This window comes from Pantherophis guttatus, chromosome 2 (genome assembly GCF_059756535.1).
Source record: "Pantherophis guttatus breed Tessera chromosome 2, ASM5975653v1, whole genome shotgun sequence".
Classification (NCBI taxonomy): Eukaryota; Metazoa; Chordata; class Lepidosauria; order Squamata; family Colubridae; genus Pantherophis; species Pantherophis guttatus.
In genome coordinates, this window is record NC_142064.1 from 168,416,591 (window position 1) to 168,435,386 (window position 18,796).

General features: G+C 39.5%; 1 protein-coding gene across 1 annotated transcript in view; it reads right to left on the reverse strand.

The window, feature by feature from the left end:
- Positions 1 to 18,774, reverse strand: part of LOC117660302 (heparan sulfate glucosamine 3-O-sulfotransferase 3A1-like) — a 91,004-nt gene extending 72,230 nt beyond the window's left edge. Inside the window, exon 1 of the mRNA XM_034408361.2 lies at positions 18,377 to 18,774. Within this exon, the coding sequence (XP_034264252.1) occupies positions 18,377 to 18,774 (398 nt within the window). The remainder of the gene's footprint in view (positions 1 to 18,376) is intronic.
- Between the last annotated feature and the right edge of the window lie 22 nt (positions 18,775 to 18,796).

An 18,796-nucleotide genomic window follows, 5' to 3' on the forward strand; every position in this document is an offset into this window, starting at 1 on the left:
CAAGTCCTGTTCTCACATGATAAGCGCCCCTTTCAACAGGATTTTCCAGCCAAGATCTTGGCTTTTAACATAGATCCATGTCTGCAAGGCAGCCACCTCTCAAATGTAGATGTTCATATATGGTTTTTCATGTTGTAAAGATACTAATGGCCTCAGGGGACCCTTTCGTATGAGTCAGAAAAGATATGGAAACAAACACACAGGCAAAGGAGAAGAAGAGTTGGCCGTGATAATTCTGGGTTAACTAATGTCAAATGAAGGAGGCGTTGCCACATGATATCTCGATAATAAACCCATCAGCAAACTAGAAAGCTTCCCTTTATGGCCAAGGAAGGTTTACTCCACCTAGAACAAAAAAAATGAGTGATGGGTGCACTAACAATATGTTAAGACTCAGTAGCTTGTGCAACAATATCTAAATGGTTAGTCAATATGGAATTAGCAATAAAGGAAGTCCTCACTTAATTGGTAATTGGGACTGGAATTTCAAGCAATGCAATAGTAAAGTCTAACTACACATGACCATGCTGCTTAATGACAGCAGTTCTTGTACTCCTGGTTATGGTTGTTAAGCAAATTACCGTAGTCATTAAGCAAGGACATCACGTGGTTATTATTTACAATTTCCTGTCAGCTTCCCTTTGCTTGTTGGAAGTTAGCACTCAAGGTCACAAAAGGCAAACTTTGTGACTGTAGGGATATTGAAGCAGTCGTAAATATGAAGACTGATCATAAGTATCCTTGTTCAGCACCTTCGTAACTTTGAATGGCCCATGAGCAGTGGTGGGATTCAGCCAGTCCGCACCACTTCGGGAGAACTGGTTGTTAACTTTCTGAGCAGTTTGGCAAACTGGTTGTTGGAAGAAATCATTAGGGCAGAGAACCGGTTGTTAAATTACTTGAATCCTACCACTGCCCATGAGTGGTTGTTAAGTGAGGAACACCTTAAATTTCAATCCAATCTTCTTTTACACTAGTCTTGTGTAAAATGAGAGTTGATACTGAGAGCCAACAGTGATGTGAGAGTCAATTTAAAAATATCTTGAGGTTTCCTATTACAAAAAGCTGATTTTTGCTTTCATCTGAAATTGGAGCAATTATTAGATTTCTGACATAAGAGAAAATGATTCACCCTGTTCTGTACTATAACAAAAACCACTATTATATTATAAATAAAATATATGTGTAAATACATGATAAGACACTCAAATATTCAAAAGCCCCCAAACCCTGAACACAAATGTTTTGTACTGAAATCTGACCTCCTGTTACCTTCTCCTTTTTATTCCCAGATGTCACATTTATCTGGGCTGGGACCTCTTTTCATTCCTGCCATAAACTAATTAAGTGACTTCTAAAGATGTATTATGTAGCAGTCTCAGAATCATTCCCTCACAGTTACCTTGCAGCTGCAGCAAGTCCTGGTTACAGTCCAATTTGAAGGATGCTACCATCTCAACCGCGGGCCTGTGAAAAGCCCGACCCCTGCAAACACAGGTCACAGTTCAAAAGCTCATCAAGGAGCCGACAGCTGCTTTCATAGGATGCTGTGGTTTGAAATCAGGGCTATTGGCGAAGAGTTCACCATCTGGCTGAAGGAAATATCTTACATGCATAGGCTGATCCTCTTCTGGAAGATACTGGCATAAACTCAGTTATGAGAAAGCAGCATTTCTAATACCATTTGCGAGAATTCAGCAACTGCTTCCAACAAATTCTGTGCAGGGATATCTGGATGTAAAGATATTTAGATCAAGCACAAGAAGCTTTGTACACAGATTTTTTTTTTATCTGTGAGATAAAGAGAAAGAAAGAGAGAGAACAGAAAAGAAAGGAAAAATAATACAAATAGGAAAAATATAAGAAGACCTCTTGGATTAAACCAACTATTTAAAATATTAAGCATATGCATTTAAGGGAAGCCAATTATATTCCCCAGGGGAAAAATGAGTGGATAAAAAAATTCACTATCCAAGTAAGTGGATTGAAAAAAAAGTCAATCTGAGTGGAAAATCCAACAGTTGACTGAATGCAGAATTTCAACTGAACCTGGAGCATGAAAAATAGGATTTCTATCAACGGGATGAGGAGAGTAATTAAATGATTATAAACATCCAAAGATTCCTTAAGGCAGTCACACCAGTCTGGTCTCACCAAATTGAATTATAATTTCCACAATCCTATGCCATAAACCTTACTATCCAGCATTGATGGGAATTGATGCAAAGCATCCTGAGAATATCAAATTGACTTTCTCCTGTGTGTTAAGATTAAACCTGGATAACATAGTCGCCTTTCCACTCAGTGCAATCCATATGCCAATGAACCAACCCACATCCCTTTCTTAATAATGCAATGCACATTGTCATTCCCTTCTGTGGCATGTCAAGTACTATCTCACATGATTAGTTTCCAAAGCAGTAATGCTTATAGCTGTGGTCTTCAGGATATGATTGCTGCCAAGTCCTGTCAGCTGCAGTATGTGTGACCTACAACAAGGTCCAACATTTTAAGCCCCATCTCAATTTTCCACATAAGTAAGGGCTTGAAGTATCATGGCTGGGGAGCCACACACAGGAAGCAATATTCCACAGCTGCCTCCAGCTGCTGGAATAGGCTTTCCTCCCAGTTCTTTTAAGAAACCAAGAACTTTCCTTTGGTTTAGATTCAGAATAACACAATTACACAATAACAGAGTTGGAAGAGACCTTGGAGGTCTTCTAGTTCAACCCCCTGCTTAAGCAGGAAACCCTACACCACTTCAGACAAATGGTTATACAATCTCTTCTTAAAAACTTCCAGTGTTGGAGCATTCACAACTTCTGGAGACAAGTTGTTCCACTGATTAATTGTTCTGTCAGGAAATTTCTCTTTAGTTCTAGGTTGTTTCTCTCCTTGGTTAGTTTCCAACCATTGTTTCTTGTCTTGCCTTCTGGTGCTTTGGAAAATGGGTTGACCCTATCTTCTTTGTAGGAGTCCTGCTATCATGTTGCCCCTAGTCCTTCTTTTCATTAGTCTAGACATACCCAATTTCTATGTTCTTCATATCCTTTCCATCTCAGTTTTATTCATGGACAAATTAGTATTTACAATGCAAATTCCCAGGTCCAACATCTCAAGAAATGCAATCATTAATCCCCCACAGAGTTTCCGATGAAAACAGTGCACAGAACCATCTTTCAACTGTTCACATTGCCTTTAAGCTGGAGGAATTTGTTCCTTTAGTAAATAGTGGCAGCCTTAAAAAAAAAAAAAGGCAAAATGTAAATACCTGGTTACAAAATAGATATTATGGTTTTGACTGACAGGCTCACGGAATTCTAGTAAGCAAGCCAGTCCATGGCTGGTTCAACAAAGGAACAGGAACAAAGCATTCCTTTTGAAACAGCTCTTTGCTCTAATATGCTTTATTGAGACAATTTCTCTACCCGCTGCCACCACCAGAGTACTGCGTTGTTCTCATGCACTTTAACACAACCTGAATAAGATTTTCTCATTCTTTCCCCCCACCCCCCTTCCAGGTTTTATACAAAGTCACATTACGTGCACAGAAAGGGTTGGGGAAGACTTCACCTGCTACTGAACTCTGTCTGCTCAATAGACTTGTTCAGCAGTTCCTCAATTTTTAAATCAATGAGACCATTGTGAATTGCTACCCTCCCCCCTCTCTCCCTCACTCCCTTGTGAACCTGGGAACTCACAGCCATGAAACCAAGAAAGCTGCTGCAGGCCTTCACATTCCCCTCTAATATTCAATCCACATGGAATGGTCCTTATAGGTGTTGCAGCTTCTAAATCACAAGTCAGGGATTTAAAGAAGTGTGTTTGTAAGCGATCTGCCTTATTTCAAGAGGGACCAGAGACTTTGTTCCCCTTGAGTCAACATGTGTTGCATTTCTTATCCTGATCCGTAAGCAAATAGAGAGGCTTTAATTGACTAACAGGCAGATTTGCTGGAATGACAGTACATTTTATAACTGTTGTTGCTGCTGAAAAGAGTTTAATCATATTTACTTAGTCTTTGTCCCAGTGTTACTTATAATCTTCCATTGGAAAAGCAACATGGAGATCTTTCTGAGCTTTTTTTTTTTTCTTTTCTTAAAAAACTTTTCTTTCATCTTTCCTGACTGTACTAGCTATCGCTCATAATCTGCTTAAAACTGTAGGGGTCACTGTTGTCTTCTTCTGTTAATTAAAAGGAAAAGAGAACTAGACGCTGATGTTAAAGACTCTGCTGTCTTCTAATTGCACATTCCTAACACTGAGTTCTGCTAATATATTTTAGCATAAATATGCACAGACTGCATTAGTCTAGTTTAATTGTGTTGAGCCTCATTACAAATAGGTCTTTTGCTCTGACTATCAGAAAGTTTGGAAAGATACACGCACAATAAGCAAAACATTTTGGCTGGCTAGAGTATGTTTGGACAGAGTGGGTGTGTGTCAGGTCCCCTCAATTAAACATTGTCATCTTGTAGGACAGAGGAAATGGACCTTCTCTGTTGCTGCTCCCACACAAACCTCTGGAACAGCATTCTATACCCCGAGATATGTAAGTTCCTTACTTTCTTGGGATTCCAGAAGATCCTTAAAAGCTGGCTCTGTGGGAATGTAATTTAAAAAATATTAGATTGTGAAGAAATGGATAGATTAACACTTGCTATTAAGGATAAAGAAGTAACTGAATATTTTTTTGATATGGGAGGTATTCTATCAATGGCTAGATAACAGAAATTGAAGTTAGAAAGGAGGAGATATAAATGGAGGAAATGGGACAGAGGAGAGTTGTTAAAGATGAGGAGGTTAAATGTTAAGTATTAATGTTATTATATTATATTGTTATATTATTAATATGACGGTGATGACTTATCACAACAAAGATGTATAAATGTAACTATTTAAACATAATTGTGCCCAAAATACACACTGTTTGATGAAAAGTGAATGTTATATAAATAAAACAAATAAAACTTGGGGGGGGGAAAGCTGGCTTTGTTCACAATTAGTATGTTTGTGAGGCTCCTATCATGTTTTACTGTTAGAGTTCTTTTTAGGATTGGCTGTCACATTTTGTGTTATGTTTTTAAGTGTTTTAACTATGTCATTGGATTTGTGCCAAGAATCTATTGGGGGAGCAGCCATAATAAATTGAAATCATCATCAATATTCTAGCAAATATACCAAATATACCAAAGAAAATGGGGTTGATCTTCTCCACATTTAACATTTTTGTTTAAGAAGCATCTCTAGCTTTTATCATGAAAGTTATAATTTGGAAACTTCCTTTCCTTCGTACTGTTAAAAAGATCTAAGTACTTCAAACATAATGGTCTTTAGACTTTGAAGATGGGAGAAAATGTAATTCTAATCCTCAAAATGTATTGCAGAAGAGACTTGAAAAAATATTGATAAATTAGGTTTCCTCCCAACAACCAGAGTTTCTCCTTCCTAAAACTCTGACAAAGAAGTTTGAAATTAATCTAAGGTCATTTTGTAAACCTCAAAATGTAATCAACACTCAGAAAAAACCAAGTTCTCCTGGTATTTATTTCCTTTTCTTTCATCTGATCAACAGAAAAGGGCAAAAATAGTCATCCAACCTTGGGATGTAGCCTTGGGAGTGATCATCAATGGTTGAGTAACAGAAATCTTACCCCTTAACTAAGGGGCATGCAACAAAATGCTAATTATTCCATCCATGTTTCCAATACATATATTTGTGAGCATGCTGATTTGCAGAAACCAGAGATAAAACTTTGACTGTTATACTATACAAAGGAAGATTGAGTACTGTATAAAGAATGTAACAATAGAACTGAAATTGCCAGTCACTTCCTAAGCACTAAACTGCTATTCCTCTTTGAATTTAAGAGCCTCTCTGAGTTGTGGAAGGCAATTTTGTAAGCAGATATTCTTCCCAATAGCTGCTACCGTGTTTTCCTGAAAATAAGACCCTGTCTTATATTTTTTTGAACCCCTAAATAAGTGCTTGGCCTTATTTTTGGGGAGGTCTTATTATTTTGGGGCGCGTGGAGCAAGATGGGGCTCCTCTTGCCATCTTACCTGATTTCCAGTTCTGTCTCCCTTACCCTAACCTGAGGAAATGGCGGGGACCGGCTGCACATGTGTTTAAATATTTTTGGGGAGGGCTTATTTTTGGGGAGGGCTTATTTTCAGAGGGGCTTATACAAGCTCCAGGAACAAATGAAGGCAAATACAGGTAGTCCTTAACTTACAACAGTTCATTTAGTGACCATTACAACCACACTGAAAAAGTGACTTATAACCATTTTTCACACTTACAACCTCACAGCATCCCATGGACACGTGATCAATTTTCAGACACTTGGCAACCCTAACGAATGTCTCACTTAGGAACAAAAATTTGGGCTCAATTGTGGTTGTATGTTGAGAACTACCTATAATAGCTTATTTGAATCAAGGACTTTAGTTGCTATAACCTGACACCATTATGAATTCAAATAACTCCAGAGTTGATAATGGAGTGGAACGATCTTCAGTTAAGCAGTAAAAACATCCAGATAGCTCAGCAGAACAGCCTTTCTAATCTGAGAGAGAATTTATTCTGGAACCCCTTTGTTTAGAAGCCCCTCTGTGCTTGCTCCTCTCTCCGTACACAAGAGCTATGCTGTGGCCACATGTTTATGAATAATGCATTGTATCTGCTTTTTAATATGTTAGGATATCAATACAGATATTTTTCCCAGTAGAGGAATAGAATCTGTCATGTCTATTCCTGAATGAACACATGTCCAAAATCATAAGTGTAGAGTTCCATTTCCAAACTGCATTTCAGGTAAATTTTTATATTAAAAAAACAAGCTCAATCTGAATACACACCAGTGGTGGTATTCAGCCGGTTCTATCCGGTTTGGCCGAACCGGTAGTGATGGCTACAGGAGGCTCCGCCCACCTGCCCAGATGTCATCACATCCCATTTTTGATGCTTTGTGCATACGCAGAAGGCACACGCTCACATTTGAAACCGATAGCGAAGGTAAGTGAATACCACCCGATACACACCTCTGTAAGCTACACCTGATTTAAAACTTTTTAAAAAGCTGCATATTTGCTTACAGCTATACAGATACCTCCCCCCCCCCAAATGATGGTGATAGTGGGGTGATATTGCCAGAGAGGAAATGTGGATGATCTACTTGCAGGTACCTTCTTTTAACATCAGACCAAGTCAAAATTAAGGTCATAGTGTATTAAAGGCCTATCTATAAGAAAAAAGTTCTAAATGGATAGAATATATATATATATATATATATATATATATATATATATATATATATATATATATATATACTGTACCAGTGGTGAAATCCAATTTTTTTTATTACCAGTTCTGTGGCTGTGGCTTGGTGGGTGTGGTGTGGCTTGGTGGGCATGGCAGGGGAAGAATATTGCAAAATATCCATTCCCACCCCACCAGCCAGAGGTGGTATTTGCCAGTTCTCTGAACTACTCAAAATTTTCACTAAAGGTTCTCCGAATTGCTCAAAATTTCCACTACTGGTTCTCCAGAACCTGTCAGAACTTGCTGGATTTCATGTAGAAACTCAATTGTCCACAAGATACCATTTCTTTTTTTTTTTAAAGGAAAGAATTGTATTTTGAGAGAAAATAACAATGTATTTTGAGTCTTTAAAAAGTAGGTTGATAAGTATAATTGATGGTGATGTGCTCCATGTTTGAAGCTGATATTATAGCACTAAGAAAAAAAAAGAAAAAAAAAAGGTCAATGATTATGTTCTCCAGATGGCCAGAATGAACCTTGTAAGAAGCTCATAAACAGGACAGGAGTTCAGCAGTGCTTTCCTGCTCATAATCTCTACAGATTAATATTGTGGAGGATACTGCCTCTGATATTAAAGAATACATAACCAATATAACTTATGGCCACCTATATGCATATTCACTCTGGATTTCCTTTCAAAGTGATCCAGGTTGGTAGCAATTGCTGCATTTTCCATATGCAAAGTCTGCAGTTTAACTACAGATACAGTTGTCCCAAAGGTGCTTTTTCAAGAAGCAACTGAACTTTCTGGTTTTCCTTTGAAGACACTTCACTTCTCATCCAAGAAGCTTCCAACCTATCTACTTTTTCCAAAAAGCCAAACAAACAAACAAATAATGAACCTCTTCATAATATTTTTTTCAGATATTTCTTTCATTTCAGACATCATGTTCCTGAAGAGAGGTACCTAGGTACTTATTCTGAAACACTAGGTCCCTGAAAAAGTAATCCTTTAAAAAAATAGCCGAGTCTCCAATTCCCAGGAATCTAATCTAATCTAAAACCCTAGCAGATGAAATGTTCTCATACTGAGGTTTCAGGAACAGCATTTTAGAAGGGCAGTGGCATCAAAGTGATTCATACCATATCGAACACAATAGGTGGTTACTCCATAGAGATACATGTTTCCAAGAAACCCATTGTTTACATGTAACAAATATTGTGCTACTGAGATCAATATCCAATGTGTAGTTAAACTAACCTAGGTCAGGTTACAACATTAAAATAATCAAATCAAATTTTGCAGGTATCAGAGAACCTACCATAGGCGGTTTTCTCTATGAGCCATTCTTGACTCTAATGACTTTATGAATGAGTCATTACAGTTTTCATGGAAAGATTTACAGAGAGAGAGAGACAGAGAGAAAGAGAGGGGGGAGGGAGGGAGAGGGAGAGGGAGAGAGAGAGAGAGACCCATAGTCAACCAACTGGCTTCATGGAACTTTGAACTCACAGACTCTTGCTTTCTACCCTGTTTCCCCCAAAATAAGACGTCCCCTGATAGTAAGCCCAATCGGGCTTTTGAGTGCACGGCAATAAGGCCAAGTGCTTATTTCAGGGTTCAAAAAAATATGACAGGGTATTATTTTCGGGGAATCACACATCACTGTGCCTTGACCTAATTGGCTCTCACTGTATTTGTACCAACAACCAACAAACAACATCATGACCCAAAGAAACCTAAACGATGAATAAATGTTTAACCAATAAACCATTGCTCTTGAAAAATACATTTCTCAATGCACTTTCAAATGCAGCCAAAAGCCAGCCTTCACATTTTGTTCCTCTTGTACTACAACCTGAAAAGGAACCATATGAAGTATGTACAGTCCTGATGTGTAATAATGTTGGTAACGAATTATACCACATTGTTACATAACATCTTCTCTCAAGATAACTCAGATAGCCTATGGTAAAGAAGAATGAAGGTGTACTCTAACAAAAGGATTATTGTCTGAGTTTCTCTTTATTGTACAAGGGATACAGTGCAACTGCCCACACACTGAAATGTTTTTCAAGATCAATACATCTATCTAAAAATCATGAAAGCTTCAAAAATTATTTTTTTACTAAATGTGTATTGGCTTCTGCATGCAAATGTTATTTCCTCTCTAAGACATTGCACTGAAGACAATGAAATATACGCCATGTTTCTTTAGGATCACATGATAAGCGATTTCACTGAATAGCTGCCAGAAATTATGTCCATGCAAGTGTCTCCAGAATCAGGTGTTTATTTTCCAGGTTTAGAAAAAAGTACTTAAAATACATGTGGAAAGCCTCAGAACTTTAAATGTTTCCTTTCTGATCCTCTTTCAAAGCATGTAAAATTGGGTAACTGCATAGTTAAGAAAATACCGTTCCACAGACAAGTTCAGGTTTCAGGAATAAAAAGTTTTTATTCTCTAAAAATCATCTATATATCACAGTCTCTGTAGAATTAAAGGGACTTAAATTGACATCCACTCATACAACATTCTCCCATTTTTCATTGCAGGAACCTTCTTTTAGCTAGATGATTATATCTGCAATCACATTGAATTTAATAGTCCAATTGTGAAGTCCCACTGGACCCAAAAGTGCTAACTAGAGAAAGAAGATATAGTACTTCCCATAATTTACTTTATTCTTGCCTCTCATCATTATACATTCTACAACAGAGGTTTAGAGAAAACTGAATGTGAAAAAAGCAAAACTAATAGTGATTATTTGCCAGTGTGCTCACTATCATTCTCTTACCCTTCCCCAAATGTTGCCCTATTTCTAAAATCCAGTTTGGGCTCAATTTTCACATTGGTATTGGAGAAGGACATTCGTATACATCTTTGCACACATTTTTCCTAATCTACACTTCACTGAGTTTTCTGAGTTTTCCATGTAACGAAACGTGTTTGTGTGAATATTTTAATATAATTACTCTAGTTCGGTAAGGACCTTTTTTCAATATTCACATTATTTTATATATTTATGAAACATGAAGAATTCTGAAAAAATGAGTTTCAGCATGCACTTGTTTTTGGTTGACCTATCATTTGGTAGATGCAAATTGGATATATTTCTATGGGGGGGGGGGAAATGTTGCCCGTTTTCCCTTGGACATACATTCCACCAAGTTTGATTCCCACAGCTAGTAACCCTACAACTGCAACCTTAACATTCCTGTCCTGACCCTCTAATGTGAAAGATTTCTGATGATAACATGGACCTTTCATTGCTAAATGTACACTGATCCCAGCTCAGGAGCCCTTTTGTTTTACTCCTGTGTTCTTGATGGGAAGCAAAACATTTTTTGCCATGCAAACAAAGACAAATTGCTTGCTGAGCCAACAAGCTATTTTCATATTAACTTGCCAGAGGACACAACTTTATTAACTTCAAATGACAGAAGCACGTGGGAGAAGCATCTGCAAATTGCAAATAAGGCAATTGCCCTATGGCTTTCATGTTTATTTCCTCATTGTGGCTTCTTTTTTTTTTCTTTCCTGGGGAATGAAAAATGGAGCCCATTAAAAATATTTGATTGGACTTGATTAAAGCTATCTTTTCATGTAACTTCTATACCCAAGCCTTATTAAATTTTAAAAAACTCTCTCATTCTCAAAAGTGGTTTGTTTAAATCAATGACTCAATTGGACACAACTACAGACTTGCTGGAATCCCAGCTGCAGAAAATGGAAGGAACAGTTCTGTTCAGAAGAAGCACTAAGTAAGGAGTCAGTAGAGGCTCATTATGCCAGTGGAATGGCAGAGAGAGGGCTCAGATTAAAAAAAAAACCACTGGAAAATCTTTGAGGTGGAACTAGTGGAAGGCATGTCCAAAATAGGTAATTTTCCATTTTTTTTTAATTCTTTAGCCATGGTTTCTCAGTGCCTTGTAATGGGGGATTGAGACCTGAACATTGGCCCAATTCTTTTGGTCTTCTACTCCATGATAACCAATTGCACATGTGCACTAGCTGTTACCTCCTGCTCTTTTATCCTTGTTGCCAGTTCCATTTTCAGACTGTTCTTCCACTGACTTAGACCCAGTGTCATCTATTTTCTATGTAGGCCAGAAGGGAGGCTCATTTCATCTCATGTGATGGGATAATCTGATGGGGAGGAAGGGCTGAAGTAGAATGACATACTGTATTGCTTTTTTTTCCAGCGTTCACAGGAAGAATGCAGTTGACCTACAACTAGTCCAAGACATATATATTCCAATTTTGACTGTCAGAAAATGGATCTTGAAATGGACACATGCACTGCTAGGCATGGCAACACTTGGTCCATGTAAGATCTAAGTGGGGGTCACAGGTTGCAGCAGGTGGAAACATTTAGATGATCATGGCTTATCTCCAAAACAAACAAAACCATCAGATAATCCCAGAAGTGTAGAATAGATTAGGCAATTGAAAACAGCAATGGCTACCGCTTCTGCATTGTTCCCAGGAGAACTACTTGGATATCGTTTAGTGTCAGTGAGAGAATGTTTATATTTTTGTATGCCCAGAAAGTTGAGTATTGTCTCCTTTCCTAGCATAGGTCAAAGAGTCAGGACCATGAATATAAAACATAAAGCTCTCCCTTCCAGTTAGGGCTCTTTTGCTCTGCTCCTGGCTTCTATGTATTAGGGAAGACAAAATATGAAAGTCCTGGGATGTTCCTGTTTCCCATCTACTTATGTGGTGCAATAATTAGGGTCCTGCTCTTTGGATTTTGCAAGGTGTGCTGAAGATTTGGAACAGTCTCTCTTTTCTCCTCAGTGTGATTTGTAAATAGAAAATGGGAATATTCTTCCTGGGTGGACTCAAAGTTCTACACTTCCATTCTGAGTCCAGAGAACCACCAGGGATTGCTTTTGTTAGGGACATTTATGAGAGTTTTGCAAGTCCATGGTTTCTTATCAAAAAACAGCATTTTAATTAATGGGCATTTTAATTAATAGGAGTGTCCTGCCCAGGTATCCTTCCTGCTGAGCTACATGGATCTCAAAACCTATGGGCTGGTCTATCCAGTATTAATGTTAATAAGTTTCATTTGCTAAAAATGAAACAAGATGTATGAATAGCTTGAAGAGATGCTTCCGTACTCTGGGAATGGGAGTACTAAGGTTGTTGTTGGTTATGTACCTGGTGTAGAGTGGAATCAAAGCAGCAAATTGGGACGTACACAATTGCACTTTCTATAATCAGTTAGCTGGAGTTCCAGTGTAGACAGTGATAGAGATATGGTCAATAATATCTCCAGAAACATTAAAAGCATGAGTATGTTTTTCCTAGAATTTGTCACTTTCCCTCCCAAGCAGAGCATGGATTGAAATCTGCAGCCAGCATTATGACTTCAGTTCTAAAATAATCCTTGATCTACTCTGGTAAACCCACCATTGTGAACCTGTGAATCAAACTGGCATTAAGTATTTTGTTGAAATAGGCTATATCAGAATGAACATATTTGCTGAGCTTGCTTTACACCGTGACACAGTGATATCTTTAATTAAAGAATTACTGCATTAATAAACATAATTGTCTGAGTTTATATCACATGCTAAATGGTAAACTAGGGTTTACCCACTGTGGCTGGCTCAAAATGAATTGTGAAATGGTTAACCATGGTTTACTGAACACATTTTTATTAGCTGCATTCATACACTACACTAAGCCAATATCAAATCAACTACCTTATGACTTACCATGGTATGTGAGCCCGATCACAGTGCAACAAAAATATCAGCTGTCGGAGAGGGAGGCAGTTGTCCAAATCTTTCCCCAAAATGTTCAAAAAAAAATCAAGAAAACATTTTGAGCTACGATTTTCATACAATTCTATAAAACACTATAAAGGATAATTCTGTGCAGGTGATGGGAAAACGAGTGAATATACATCCAGGCTACTTGGCATTATTCAGTATTGGCTGCATTCACATATGATACTAAGCCAACATTTCCGCCTGCTGTGAACAACTCCATTGTTTCCACTTGGCTTCTCCCAAGAAGCTCCTTCTGCGGTTTGTTTAGCATGCCATCAAAAGCAGAAAGACTGCAGTGTTACTTCCTAACAAGCTTGTTAGGAGAAGAACAAGCCAGAAGATGTTAAACAAACGATGGAAAGTACTTTCACGGTTTGTTTAGCCACTCCCTCTTATAGGAGGAGCCCGAGTGACAAACTCCAACCAGTTGCTTAATCACAGTAAGTCAGAGTTCTGACAAGTTCTTGGTGTCTTTAAGATTTCATTTAATCACAGTGTTTTGAATCAATTATCAGGGATCAGGAAAGCAGTCTAATAATTTGCAGGTAATATGTTTAAGCTGCATGGTGATGTTCCTGAGGACAAGGCAAATTAATCAAGCTCTCATGCTGTTAGCAATTTTTTTTTTTTTAAGTAGTATTCAAATCACTTGTGCCCGTTTTTAAAAAAAACCCTGGGGGAAGACGTTTTCTAATGCTAACAAAATATTGATTCAAAGCATTCTCTTTTGGCTCAGCATTAACGGGCGCCTAGTTTACACTATCCTTTACCCTCAAAATATGGATGGAAAATATGTATGTCCATTCCCAAGTCCAAGTCCAGTTAACCTAAACACTATACCAGTCTACTCCAGCCTAGAACCATTCAGATGTGTTGAAACTAGAACTCCCAGAAGTTGAGACTACAACTCTCTTATCGGCAAGGCTGTTAACTGTTCTGTACCACGTTATGTCATATGCCAGCTTTCCCAACATGTAATTGCTAGAAAGTACAAAGCAGATTGACATTTAGGACAAGAATCTTTTCAATACACACGCACACACACAACAATAGCAAGTTTAGGATACCTACAGATCACCACCAGATCATCCCTATAAAACTTTACCTTGTCAGTGACTACGCTACACAATGCACAGAAATAATGGCCATAAGTTGCAGTTATCCAGATTTATTTTAATAAAAGGAAAGACATTGTGATAGTAACATTAGCACAACACTGGGACCTTAGGCCATCCTTCATGGATGGATTAACTTTTTTTCTGCAAATTGCAGAGGATTGGACTGACTTTGTTGTCCCTTCCAGCCCCATAATTCTATGATCGTATTTCCCATGATCCAACCATGGCTTTTGCCAGATGACTGACAGAGCAGTGTAAAAAGTGGACTGCAGCCTTATCCGTGTATCGTATTTTCTTGAACGCAAAGCCAGCCCTACCAAAGTGATAGCAAACAGCACGGTGCCTTGACTTTAGCCCGGAGCGAGAAGAGTGAGGATGGAGTGAGGAAAGCACCTGCTTGCCACTCTAGGAATTAACATTACAAACTGTCTTTGCAGCTCAGGAGTTGGAGTCAGACACTGATCAGCTCAGCTGCAGGGAAGCCCCTGAAAACTAACACCACTGTGGGAACACAGGAACACAGAGCACAATGTGGATGTCTACGAGGACAACCTGTGGAGTTAAGTGGAATGGAGTGCTCATAAGTTGCTGCTTCAGAGCGCAGAGAGAAGTTCGGTCTGAACAATATTAATGAGAAATGAGAGATGGAGACAAGGCTATCCATCTTCTTTTTTCCCCAGTGGGATTGCAACACTTCTACAATTGTAGCCTACAAACACCTATTCCCAATTATAATACTTTTATTTAGGTACAAAATACTGACACTTCAGTGACTAGAAATTGAAATTGAAATAAAGAAGAATTATTGGAGAGTGATAAAGTAAGTCCTTTATATACATGAATTCCCAGATTTCTCTCTCTCTCTCTCTCTCTCTCCCTCCCTCCCCCCCCCTCTCTCTCTCTCACACACACACACACACACACACACACACACACACACAAAGAGTGTGAGAGAGAGGGAGAGGGACAGACATTTCCACAGAAGGCTGGGAAATACTGATATCTGAACTCTTTTTAGTTAATGTAGAGGAGCCGGAACTGAGCTAACTAGACCAATAACCAGACTCTTTATAAAACAGTTTCCTAGGCTCTTAAGACATCTGGCTCTTCGTCAAATGAACATCTGACTCAACTATCAATTATTGATTGAAAACCATATGTCCCAACCCAAGGAAAATTAACAGTGTTTGGTTTTTACTGAAATAAATTTAAATTTTACTGATTTGAATGAAATTTTCTAAACTGGGCTTTACAATTTTTAGAAAAGATAGCTTGGAAAGTAGCAGAAATTTTCTACAGAACCCTGAGTACTTTCAGACCGCAAATAGCAAATAGCTGAAATATTTACAGAAGGAGAAAGGCATTTAATTGCACTAATTTCTTACCATCTGTCCAAATGTTGTCCAAAGCTGGGGGTTGGGTGGAGATCAGGCACATATACTTGAAAGGATAAACCAGTTTTTATACTTACCATTCTTAAAAATCAGTGAGCCTAACTTTGAATTTTTAAATCTAGGAGTAAAAGTCACACCATATAAAACTTTGCTATTCTGTTAATAGGAAGGAAGGAAGGAAGGAAGGAAGGAAGGAGGGAGGGAGGGAGGGAGGGAGGGAAGGAAGGAAGGAAGGAAGGAAGGAAGTCACTAACAGTATCTCTCTTGTAGATGACACTGGCTGTATTTTCACAAAACATCTCATGAAATACAATCTACATTTTAGCTGAGTGCATGATTCAGAAAATTGGTCTAATTGAGCAAACTATGGGTAATTTGTGGGATGTGTATATTGCTGCTATTGCTGTAAAGTCAGATTTCTACAGTATAATGCCTGCTTCTCACAAAGTAAACATATATGGACAAACATTGGTTGATTTAGAATACACATGCAGATTTAAAGCATCTCTCTTCTATCTCCTCCCAGAGTGCTAAGCCATTTCATACAGGCACTCATTGTATTGTTGGTGAAAACTTCCTGCACCAAAATCTTGTTTAGTATGTATCTCTTTTTTTGTCTGTTCCCTCCTCATCCCAATGGAGACTTTGATTGATTCTTTTTGTTGTTCATGCTCATATACCTCTTTCTTTACTTCTGAAGATAAGAATGAAGGCACTTTAGGACAGATGCCATGCAAGGTTACTTCCAATGCTGAGCCTGAAAAAGGTCAGATATGAACAGGGTTGATGGCTGGTCAGGGCGGGGAAAGTAGATTCATGGAAGGAATGTAGTTTACTTAAGGATTTATTTACTGAAATGGACAAGTCTGCAGGTCAATTTAATTTGTCTGCAATATTTATATAAGAGGATCAGAGTAGGTAAAAGAGCCAAGCTGGCAATCTGAAACCAGTTGGACCACTTCAGGTGGTAAAAGTTATATTGGAATCTATACAGTTTGTTTCATTTCCAAATACATGCAAAAGGTGTAAAACTGTGTGTAAAAGCAGCAGCCTCTACAATAAAATGAAAAAGTGCTAGAACAGGACTTAGAGCAAATCAATGACTTTACTCCAGGAATTTGCAGAGCCATGGGCTTTTTTATTAGCTCATGGGCTTTTTTTTAAATTAGCTCTGGGGCCCAAAAACCCAAATCTCCAGTAAAGAGCAATAAAGAGATATAGATATAGAGATATAGATATAGATATAGATATAGATATAGATATAGAAGGCCCCATCCCTCTTTAATATCATCTCAAGGTCAGATTTTTACAACCCAGGTTTGGTAACCCTAATTTCAAGCAATCGTTTTGGAAAATATATGGAGTCTCTCCCTCCCTCCCTCCCTCCCTCCCTCCCTCCCTCCCTCCCTCTCTCTCTCCCATCCCTCCCTCCCTCCCTCTGTGTGTAGTGTGTGTGTTTGTGTCTCTCTCTCTCTCTCTCTCTCTCTCTCTCTCTCTCTCTCTCTCTCTCTCTCTCTCTCTGTGTGTGTGTGTGTGTGTGTGTGTGTGTGTGTGTGTGTGTGTAGGGAATGCCATACTGGGCACAACAATGAACTAAGAGCCATGGGTTGAAGAGTTCAGAGACAAGTATGAGGGTGGTATTCGGGGTTGGAAAAAGAAAGTTCTAAATATACTCTTACCTAATTCATTCAATAGAGTAAAATAAATACTGCCTACAGCTTCTTTCTCTTCCTGTAGAATATCATGGGACTTGAAATAGGAGGCTTGAAATGAGAGGTTTGGGGTAAATGTTGCAAAGAATTTCCTCTTCTAATATTTTATAAAGGAGCTGGCTTAGATAGGAAGACAAAGGTGAGTTTAAGAACGGGTGCCTGGACATTATAATGGTAGGAGAGGGTTATCGCTTAGGGGGCCAGAAGACAAGAGGACAAAGAGAACTGGAGGGAGTTGAACTTAAGGTAAGAATTAATGAAGTTATAGGTGATGGGGGTTTGGGGGGGAGGGGTGTAATTAGAAATCAAAGTCCTCAACTAGACCTTGATCATTGGGATATCCACTTCATATCCAAGTGGATAAGAGATCATCCCAATGCACAGGCTACCCTGGAACTATAGGAAAGAAGGATTACAGACTTAATAACCTTACAAGGAAAAGGGGATAGTGAATATGCAAAAGAGGAGGGAGCCTCTTTTGCATATTATAACTAGGAGTTGTAAGAGGCAGTTTTCTATTGGATTACTTCAGAATACACCCTGTAAGAGTCCCAAAGACACATACATAAACCTAAGATATTTAGAGATCCAGATGCCCCTCTCTCCCTGAATACCAAGCTTATTTCAAACCAGGAACACATAGGGTACCTACATTTCTGAGTGAGACCAAAGATACTTTGCACATGCTCAGAAACAACCGCACTTCCAACACTTCACCCTTGGCTCCCTCCCCATGCTTGGTTTCGCATACCAAGAAGCCGACGATACCAGGGTGTACAAGTTTAGTCCGGGTATTAATTTGAGACAGTTGTGGAGAATTCCTCCCAGATGTTTATGCTGGCTTCTTCTTCTCTCTACTGGATGCGTGAGGCAGGCAGGCAGGCAGGCTGTCCACGAAGCTCTAAATTTAGATCTGGGAAACTCAGGCAAGGAAAAAGGGAGCCCACTGCTTTCCCAGCGAGTTTTCCAACCCACCCGGGAAGGGAGAAGAAGGGCCGCCCGGCCGCCCTCTCGTCGTGCCGCGCCTGACACACCCAAAGAGGCTGGAGCGTTGCCCTGCTGGCGCCATTCAAGAGCCACATACATACATACATACGTACCGGTACCAGGCGAGTCCCCGGCCGTAGTTGCGATCGAAGAAGTGCGGCTCGGCGCCCGCCGCCCTCACGTCCGGATGCACCCGCAGAAACTCGAGCAGCGCTCGGGTGCCGCCCTTCTTCACGCCGATGATCACCGCTTGCGGCAGCCGCTTGTTGCCTTCTCCCCCCGGCTGGGTTTGCAGTAAGGGATCCCGGGGCGTGCCGGCCGTCTCTTCGCCCTGAGCCACGGGAATCGGGGCCGGATCCCGGGTGAGGACGCGCGCTGCCCCCGCTAAGCAATAGCTGGCGTAGAGAGACATGAGCACGGAGCCCAGAACCAGCAGCAGCTTCCGCAAGGCGCGGCGGGGCAGGGGCTCGGGGCCAGACGAGGAGGCGGGGGGCGTCCCTCCCCGGGCCATGCTAGGCGGCCCCCCGCGCAGG